The 9,617-nt window shown below is 42.7% G+C and overlaps 1 protein-coding gene across 1 annotated transcript in view; it reads left to right on the top strand.

Annotated features, from left to right (window-relative positions):
* The window catches only part of VAT1L (vesicle amine transport 1 like), a 75,764-nt gene extending 68,211 nt beyond the window's left edge, over nucleotides 1-7,553 (top strand). The window contains exon 9 of the mRNA XM_058155163.1: nucleotides 735-7,553. Coding sequence (XP_058011146.1) covers nucleotides 735-836 — 102 coding nt within the window. The 3' untranslated portion in view covers nucleotides 837-7,553. The remainder of the gene's footprint in view (nucleotides 1-734) is intronic.
* The last annotated feature ends 2,064 nt before the right edge of the window (nucleotides 7,554-9,617 follow it).

The raw sequence follows: 9,617 nt of genomic DNA on the forward strand, positions 1-9,617 counted from the left end.
TTCTCCTTTTACTCAAAACACCTTGAAAATGGCACTGTGTATGCAAACCTGGATGGGTTGGGCATCTATGCATGCATAGGGGCCTCTGGTGGCTCAACAGACTAATGCAGTCTGTTATTAACAGCAGCTGCTTGCAATTACTGCAGGTTCTAGTCCCACCAGGCCCAAGGTTGACTCAGCCTTCCATCCTTTATAAGGTAGGTAAAATGAGGACCCAGATTGTTGGGGGCAATAAGTTGACTTTGTATATAATATACAAATGGATGAAGACTATTGCTTGACATAGTGTAAGCCGCCCTGAGTCTTCGGAGAAGGGCGGGATATAAATGCAAATAAAAATAAAAATAAAAAAAATAAAAATAAGAGATGATGGTGATGAACTAAAAGGTCACTCCTCAAAATTATGGCGTTCCTCCCCTTTCATCTTGTTCTTGCAATTCTTGACAAAGTTTTGGTATGGTGATACCTCTGCTTTTAGGACAGTGGTGGGATTCAGCCGGTTCTGTTCTGAACCGGTAGTGGTGACTGCGGGAGGCTCCGCCCACCCGCCTGGACATAATGCACAACTACTGCGCATGCGTAGAAGGCTCACATTTGTGAACTGGTAGGAAAGGTAATCAGCACAATGGAGACCCTTTTATTTAAGGTCTTCTCCATTATGCTGACTGCTTTGCACATTAGCCAGAGAATTATATTGACTGACGTGCATCCTCTTGGTTCTGTCTCACCCACAGATGGCCAACGACAGCACAGAGACCAGTGAAGCTGCTGAAGAGGAAGAAGACCACGAGGGGGACAATGAGAACAAAGAGTGTATACCATTCATTCAACAGTAGTTGGAAAAGGTGGGAATGAGAGCTGGAAGAGTTGATGAAGCAGAAGAAGGGAAGACAACTGGGGAAACCCATTTTGTGCACCAGTGAACAAATGCTCTAGTACAGTGTGTGCTGTTTTGTTTTTCCTTTTGTCTGCAGTCAGCTGAGCTATCAGGTGTTGGTCCTTGATGTTTTGAACTGAAGTGCCATTCTGACTTTCCCGGTATTATGACATTCCATCCTGTGGTCTCCAGTTTGCCTGTAAGAGTCTTGTTGAATACCTATCAAAAGCCTTATTGTCATCTACAGCGATAGGAGACACAAACATCTTTCCATGTTGGTTCCAGAAACAAATTTTCGATCCACTTTGATAGGGTTGACATGGGTTAGTTTTGGAGAGTGGGGGGATGTTAGGTTCTGCGGACAGGGTAATCCATATGTACAGTAATTGCAGACGTGCATAGCCTGGATTCTTCTTGGCATTTTCTTCACTTAAAACATAAGTATGCCCAGACCAACCCCTACCTATTACCAACTTTATTTAGGTAATTTTAAATTAAAATTGAGAGCCAGTTTAACGTGATAGTTAACGCATCAGGCTAGAAACCAGGGAACTGTAAATTGTAATTCCGCTTTGGGAACCGAGCCATCTGAGTAGCCTTGGGCCAGTCATTTTTCTCTCAGCTCTAAGAACCAGGCAATGGCAAACCACTTTTGAAAAACCTTGCCCCTCCCCCCCAAAAAAAACCCTTCAAGGACTTGTTCAGGCAGTCTCTGAGAATTGGACACAATTGAACAGAAGAGAAACAAGTTAAAATTAGTGATTTGATAATATGGGGGGATATGGATGAACAAAAATCAAGCTATTAAAATGTATTTACAGTCAAGGAAACAAGAAAAATCTTTAAGGCTTGCTTTCTCTTGGGTGACACTTACCGTATATACTCGAGTATAAGCCGAGTTTTTCAGCACGTTTTTTGTGCTGAAAAACGTCCCCTCGGCTTATACTCGGGTCTATACGGCTTATACTCGAGTTTTTTTTTTTTTAAGCCCCTCGGCTTATACTCGAGTATATACGGCTTATACTCGAGTTTTTTTTTTTTCTTTTTTTCACATTTTACCGGACGGCGCGGGGAAGCCCTGCCGGTGCAGTGAGAGGGCGGGGCGGGGGAGCCGCCAGCCTTCTCAGCTGAGGGAGGGAGGGTTTCCCCAACCGGTAGGTGCCTCATTTCCCACCCTCGGCTTATACTCGAGTCCCCAGTTTACCCCAGTTTTTGGGGTAAAATTGGGGACCTCGGCTTATACTCGGATCGGCTTATATTCGAGTATATACGGTAACTTATCTCTTTCCCCAGCCCTGTTCAGACTGATCCACAGGCAAACTGTGTAGTCATGTTTTGTAATAAGTGGGAAAGTTGGTACAAATAGACCCTCTCTGTTGATAAACTGATACAAAGCCTTAAACTATCACCTAGGCCAATATTACAAAATTATAATCAATAACTGGGCAATGATATGAATGAACCCTGATAAATCCATGTGCACATGAAGCCCTGTCCTACTATAAATTTGGAGAACTGCCCATGATGTATCCATAAACATGCATCTTCTCCTTTATGGGCATAAAGAAAGAAAATCCTCTTTTGAATCACAAACTAAGGCTACCATGGTAGGCAATTAGCAATTTTTTTTGCTCTGTAAAATCACACCATCTTTATTAAACAATCATCTCTTTCTCATTTCTCAAGAAAATACCTCATGTGTACAATATTGTATGGTATACAAAAAACCCCGATCATCAAGAGATGCTAAGATGCACTGATTTGTGTAACTCTCAGTGTATAATAGTTGTTACGTTAGTAGTGGCTCAGACTCCACCAATTAATTAAAATGGGTTCATTGAAAATATTGCCAACAAATTGTTGATAGTTGGTTTGCCTAAATTATATTATTGTACAAAGAAAATTCTTCAGAATGACTTTATACTTTCATATCCTAAACGTTTGTTTAGCATCTTTTTTTTTTAGCATTGTTACGCAAAACAGCACTCTTAATAATACTTAAAGGTAGCTCAAGAGTAAATATCTCCACTCAACACATTTAAAGAAATATTAGTCTCTTAATGCTTTATCCAAATGCTGACACTTTGTGTAAACCTCACGTTATTCTTGTCTCAATATCATTTTTCTTATAGGAAAAAAAAGTACTGTGATTCCATATCTTGTACTCACCGAGAACGTAGATTTCCTATGCAGTTTTAGTGTTTTCCGCTTTATTAATCAAAGAAAATATTTGTCCAAATGTCTTGGAGAACCACTAAACTATTACATCTTTCCTCAGAAGAAAGATGCATTTGGATTGACATATTATTTTAAACATTCCAATTTTATTTTTCTAATTTTCTGATACGTGCTTTCTGTCTGTTGAACAATTGGGTTCTGTTATGACCCTAAAAGATGGATTTTGACAATAAGCCATTTTACAAAGGTAATCTTGTTGTTCCTTGAAGCTGTCGATTAACCAAACCACAGATGAAAACAAATCAAATTAAGGATGATTAAAAACCCAAAGAAAGAGAAGGAGTTGAGATATCAAGATGTTAGAATAATTGATCATTATTTATACACATCATTTGGTCTAAGTATATCACTTTTCAGAGTGATAGTAAATAAAACAGCCACTTTAGGTGTGGTATGCAGTCCAATCAGACTTAATAGGAATTTTATAGCCATTGGTTTTTAGAGGGGGGACAGGCAATTTGCCATTCCTGCATTATTATTTCCTCCCCCCCTCAAATCTCCAGTTGTGTATTTTTCCCAAGGTGGGGAAAACGGCTTTAATGGTAGGAGAACATCTATACTAGTTTGGAATTGCAACAGGTCTGAGCTAGATTGGGGAACAGATCCATTCAAATGATTTGATTTTAAAAATCGATCGGACTCAATGGTTTGCATTGACTCATAAAACTGACCGGAGTCCATTCGAAAGTTTGGATCAAACAAGCGAATTGATTCAATTATCTTTTTTAAAGCCATTTTTTGCATCTCTACCCAAAAAAAATAAAAATAAATCCAGATCACTTCAAAAGGATCCAATAAGATTAAAGCTCCTGTCCAATGGTATTTTTTTAAAAGTCAGTTTGTTTTCGATACTTGATCGAATCTCTTTCAGGTATAATCTTCTTCAATCCGAACGTCCGCACTTTAGTAAAAATGAACAGCTTTGATTCAAGCCCTCCTTTTGGAATTTCACTGGCAGCATCATTATAACCCCACTGTTGTTTATACGAGCCTGCTCTAGTTATTCACTGCCCTGCCAATCGATTTTATATCCATCATTAAAATAATATTCGTGGTGCGTTCTAATTCTACCACCATCAGCCTTCTCTTATTACCCAGGTATCTCTAGCAGTGCAACGATGATTAATAGCCACTTTCTTCATGGATTGGATTCAACTCTGTTTTGAAAGACATTTAAATTGTAGCTGTTACCATTCCATTTTTGTGACTCATACGGAAGCTTTTTTTGCGGTAAATCGATGTATCTCCGCAGAATGCCATCTCTTCAAGAATATAGAACAGTGATGACTAACCTTTTTGCCATCGCGTGCCGGGGTGGGGGGTGTTGCACGTCTGTGTGCCCACACCCATAATTCTATGCGCCCCACCCCTATGTGACCCCCCCGCTCCCCCCGCTTCTGGCATGTGATGGCCTGGTAGGCCCATTTTCTCTCTCACCTGGCTCCAGAGCCTTTCTAGGAGTCTGGGGAGGGCAAAAATGGCCTTCCCTCACCGGAGGCTCTCTGGAGACCGAAAACAGTCTGAAAACGGACTTACAGTCCCACTGGAAGTTGGCAAACAGGCTGTTTCTGGACCCCAGAGGGCCTCCGGGGGGATGGAGAAGGTCGTTTTCACCCTCCCCAAACTCCTAGAAAGGCTCTGGAGGCTGATGAGAGAGAAAAACGGGCCTTCCTCACCACCACCCTGAGGCCCTCCGGAGGCAGGAAACAGCCTATTTCCCTACTTCTGGTGGGCCCAGAAGGCCCAAAAATCACACGCTGGAGCTGAGCTTGCATGCCCACTGATATGGCTACCAGTGCTACCTGTGGCATGCATGCCATAGGTTCGCCATCATGAAGAAATGCAACCAGGGATGGAATGAAGGGACCATGTCAAAAAAATTGCAAAATAATGCCATCTTTTAGGTGTGTTTTAAGGGCAGGAGCCATTGCAAGCTTACCACTATAATCAAATCAAACTTTATTTTGGTCACTAACCAACATATATACCAGTATCAAAAGTTGCCTCTTCCAAGAAGATCAGCTGAGCCTTCACTTGAGTCCTTCTTTTAGACTTTGGAGAACACAGGTGACTTTGGTAAACACCCTCTGAGTGGGCCAACCTTTTCACATCATTGCGGCTATCCGCCTATTTATCATCATCTTTTAAATTCAATCCCCAGAGATGCCGAGAAATTAGAAAGTAGACCAATGAAAACCAAGAATTTATCATAAGCTCCTAACTTAAGCAGGGGCAGATGCCTTAAAACTCCCCATCTTTTGACATTTTTACGAGTAAGCATTTTGAAAGGAAACTCTTAGAAATAAGGCAAAGCTGCAGGGTTTGTTTTTGATGGAAGAGATTCCTCTCCATGCCTAAATAACAGAATAACAAGAGTTGGAAGGGACCTTGGAGGTCTTCCAGTCCACCCCGTCCACCCCACGCTCGTTCTGGAGCACAGGAGGGGAAACATTACAATGTTTTCTGCAACATGCACGTGATAGAAAAAAATGCACAAAATCCCTACATCTCTGTGTTGTCCTCCTGGATACATTCTTCCTCACTAATTTCAAACGTTTTGTAATCTCTTAGGCCTGCCTTTTAATCCATTGTCCATCAGTCTTATATTGCAGAAAGAAAAAGACATTCCTATTTTCCCTTGTGCAGGTTTGTTCTTCTTGGTCAGAAATCTTCAAACTTGGCAGCTTTAAGACTTGTGGACTTCAACTCCCAGAATTCTGGGCGTTGGAAGTATGTATTTATTTCACCCGATTTTCATCTTGAGTATTCCCATTAGCAAAAAGGTAGAATCAACACTGAGTGCGTAAGTAGAGAGAAAGGAAGCCAGAAAATTAATTGGTGTGAGATTAGCCTTGGTTCCCCCCTCTTTGTTTTAGAGATGTCCGTGATGATAGTATTAGGAGTTCTGTGATTCAGCTCCCATTGTGCTTAAAAGCACAAAATGAAGCAACGCTTTGTGAACGTATGAAGCAAGGCTCAGTTTGCTCCTCTTCAGGTTTGATGTTGCCTTTGGGTTGCAGACCTTTGATAACTCGGACAAATTGATCTCGCGCTTCATCCTGCAGCATTGCAAATATTGAAACAAAGGGGTGAGCATTTGTGGATCATTTATTTGCTTTGTTGTGGTTAGTTGTGAAGTCATGTCTGACCCATCGCGACCCCATAGACAAGGTTCCTCTAGGCCCTCCTGTCCTCTACCATCCTCTGGAGTCCATTTAAGCTCATGTGGACAGCTTCAGTGTCTCCATCCAGCCACCTCATTCTCTGTTGTCCACTTCTTCTTTTGCCCTCAATCTTTGCCAGCATTAGGCTCTTCTCCAGTGAGTCCTTCCTTCTCATTAGGTGGCCAAAGGATTTGAGTTTCCTCTTCAGTATCTGGCCTTCTAAAGAACAGTCAGGGTTGAACTCCTCTAGGACTGACCGGTTTGATCGCCTTAAAGTCCAAGGGACTCGCAGGAGTCTTCTCCAGCATCAGAGTTGAAAGGCCTCAATTCTTTGGCGTTCAGCCTTCCTTATGGTCCAACTTTCTTTATTTGCTTAGAACTCTTAATTGTGGAAATAACTTCAGAAACACAACTGTCCTTGGATGCATTCTTTTGAAACGGGCCAGTGCTTATATTTTGTAAGCTAGAGAGAGGCTTTCACATCAAGTGGAATAAAAATAGCCTAACATTCATGCAAACTATCAGTGCCTGTGATCCATTGGAGTCAACCTTATGTGCCAGAACTTCACTGGACCTTGGATTTTCTTCTGGGATTAGGTGAAAGAGTGCAAACACTTGGCTTACCTCCTCCCCATCTGTCCACAAAGCAACTTTATTTCCCTAAAATTGCAGCCTGGCTCTTCAGGGAAATTTAGAAAAGGATCTCATCATTTGAATTTCGAAAGAGATAACTGCCCACGCCAGAATACATTGGGGGTACAGCAGGTTATAATGCCCCATATAGGTGAAGAAATGTCTCTGTAGGGAGAAAGCAATGGCAAGTAAAAGTCTCAAAATCCATCATTAACAGGTCTTGCTTTCAATGTGCAGGGAAAACTGGATGGAGGTGGAGAACTTAGTTTTCAATTGTGCCAACTTTGGGGTTGGGTAGACTCCTGTCTCTTAAGGCAGCAGGAGACACTGTAGAAAAGGAATTTTATTTAATCAGTATTATTACTGGGGAACAGAGTTTGGAATCTTGGAGCCCCAAACCTCTTGTTATTAATCTACTTTCAAATTTTACTCTAATGAATTGATTGCTGTCATCAAGTAAAAGGAAATGAGTTCCCAGTTTGGATTATGGAACTATGACAGCCTCTCTTCATCATCCACCTGAACTAAGTAAACTGAAATGTTTGTTTTAATTGTTCTCTGTTGCTTTAAAGCTTTTGTTATATTGTGCCTACCAAGCAGATGATGTTTACATAAAAATATAAATAAACTATGAAGCATAGCATTAACTTTGCCTCATGGCATTTAATCCAGCACATCTAAGGCAGGGGCGGATTCCAATTGTGGTCGCTACTGGTTTGCTTGTGCACGCACTCGCGCATGGCACTTCTGCGCATGTGCAGGAGCATCCGGGCAGGTGGGCGGAGCCTCTCACCACCGCCGCTACTGGTTCACCCGATTCGGTGTGAACTAGTAGCAACCCACCAGTGATCTAAGGGTTGACAAGGGAGGTGGGCTCGAGAAGAGCAGGGGTGGGTGGGTGCCAAACTTTGCTTACAGAAGCAAAAAGGTAAAGGTTCCCCTCGCACATATGTGCTAGTAGTTCCCAACTCTAGGGGGCAGTGCTAATCTCCGTTTTAAAGCCGAAGAACCAGCGCTGTCCGAAGACGTCTCCGTGGTCATGTGGCCGGCATGACTAAATGCCAAAGGTTTACGGAACGCTGTTACCTTCCCACCAAAGGTGGTCCCTATTTTTCTACTTGCATTTTTTTTACGTGCTTTTGAACTGCTAGGTTGGCAGAAGCTGGGACAAGTAATGTGAGCACACCCCGTTACGCGGCACTAGGGTCTTGAACTGCTGAATTGCCGACCTTTCGATCGACAAGCTCAGCATCTTAGCCACTGAGCCACCATGTCCCACTGAAGTACAGCGGGACGTGGTGAAGTACCTTACAGAAGTAGCCTTATGGAATTTCTAGACTCTTCAGCTAAAGGCTGTGCGTTAAACCAGATGTACCTGAAAGCACGAGCTGCTTTCTGATGCAACCCAATACCTTGAAAACATGAAGTCATAGTGTCAGAATTGTTAAATATTGGTGGCATGGTTTCCTGGTATTTGAGAGGTTAAGGAGACAGTTTATAGTTTAATTCAATGGGTGAAACTCTAGACTTGGACTCTTGGTTGACCCAGCCTAACACTGTCAAGTTTGGCAGTGGTGAAATCCAAATTTTTTTACTACCGGTTCTGTGGGCATGGCTTGATTGGTGTGGCAGGAGAAGGATACTGCAAAATCCCCATTCCCATCCCACTCCTGGGGGAAGGATATTCCAAAATCTCCATTCCCTCCCCACTCCTGGGGGAAGGATATTGCAAAATCCCCATTCCCACCCCACTCTGGGGCCAGCCAGAGGTGGTATTTGCCGGTTCTCCAAACTACTCAAAATTTCTGCTACTGGTTCTCCAGAACCTGTCAGAACCTGCTGAATTTCACTCCTGAACCTTGGGCTACCAACTCTAAGCCAGGGGGTCTCCAACTTTATCAACTTTAAGCCTGGCGGATTTCAACTCTGAGAATTCCCCAGCCAGCAAAGCTGACTAGGTTTAAAGGATTAAAGTTGACAAGGTTGGAGACCCCTGCTCCAGGCTACAAAAATCATGTCAGCCAATAAACAGGAGAGCTGCAAAAGAGCTGGAGGTCAATGGGATTTTTTCAATGCAAATCTGGTAGCTTTACCTAATGCTGCCTAGCAGTATCTCATTAGGCAGGAACGTTTTCTACCCCTCCTGAATTTAAGGCATCTTTCCTAAGAAACAGCCTTTCAGGAAGGGGTGTTTTTCTCTTCAACTTCCCAGTCCGCCCTGCAGCAGCTCTGCTAATTTTTCGAAATCTGTTAAAATTGGCTGTATCCCACTACCTAACTAGGCCATTTTACTGAAGGAGCCAAGGTTGCTCTTAATGTGTTTCTGCCACAGAGACATTGAGATTGCTCCCAGCAGGATTGCCTTGGAGGACTCATTCAACAGTCTAGTGTCAGTTCTGGAAGTAAAAACCAAAAAAACCAACAACCCATCAGGACATTTGCCAAGAAGCAAACACACTGATCCAAGGGTCTCCAACCTTGGCAACTTTAAGACTTGTGGATTTCAATTCCCAGCTTTGCTGGCTGAGGAACTCTGGGAGTTGAAGTCTTAAAGTTGCCAAGGTTGGAGACCCCTGCACTGATCAATGGAACAAAACAGGCACGTCTTTGGGCCTCCCATCCAAGAAGACACTAAGCAATTCCAAAAGAGCTGTAAGATCGAGATGGTCTTTTCACCTTTTTTCCATGCACATCTTGATGCAAAG

The sequence above is a fragment of the Ahaetulla prasina genome, chromosome 12, assembly GCF_028640845.1.
Source record: "Ahaetulla prasina isolate Xishuangbanna chromosome 12, ASM2864084v1, whole genome shotgun sequence".
Classification (NCBI taxonomy): domain Eukaryota; kingdom Metazoa; phylum Chordata; class Lepidosauria; order Squamata; family Colubridae; genus Ahaetulla; species Ahaetulla prasina.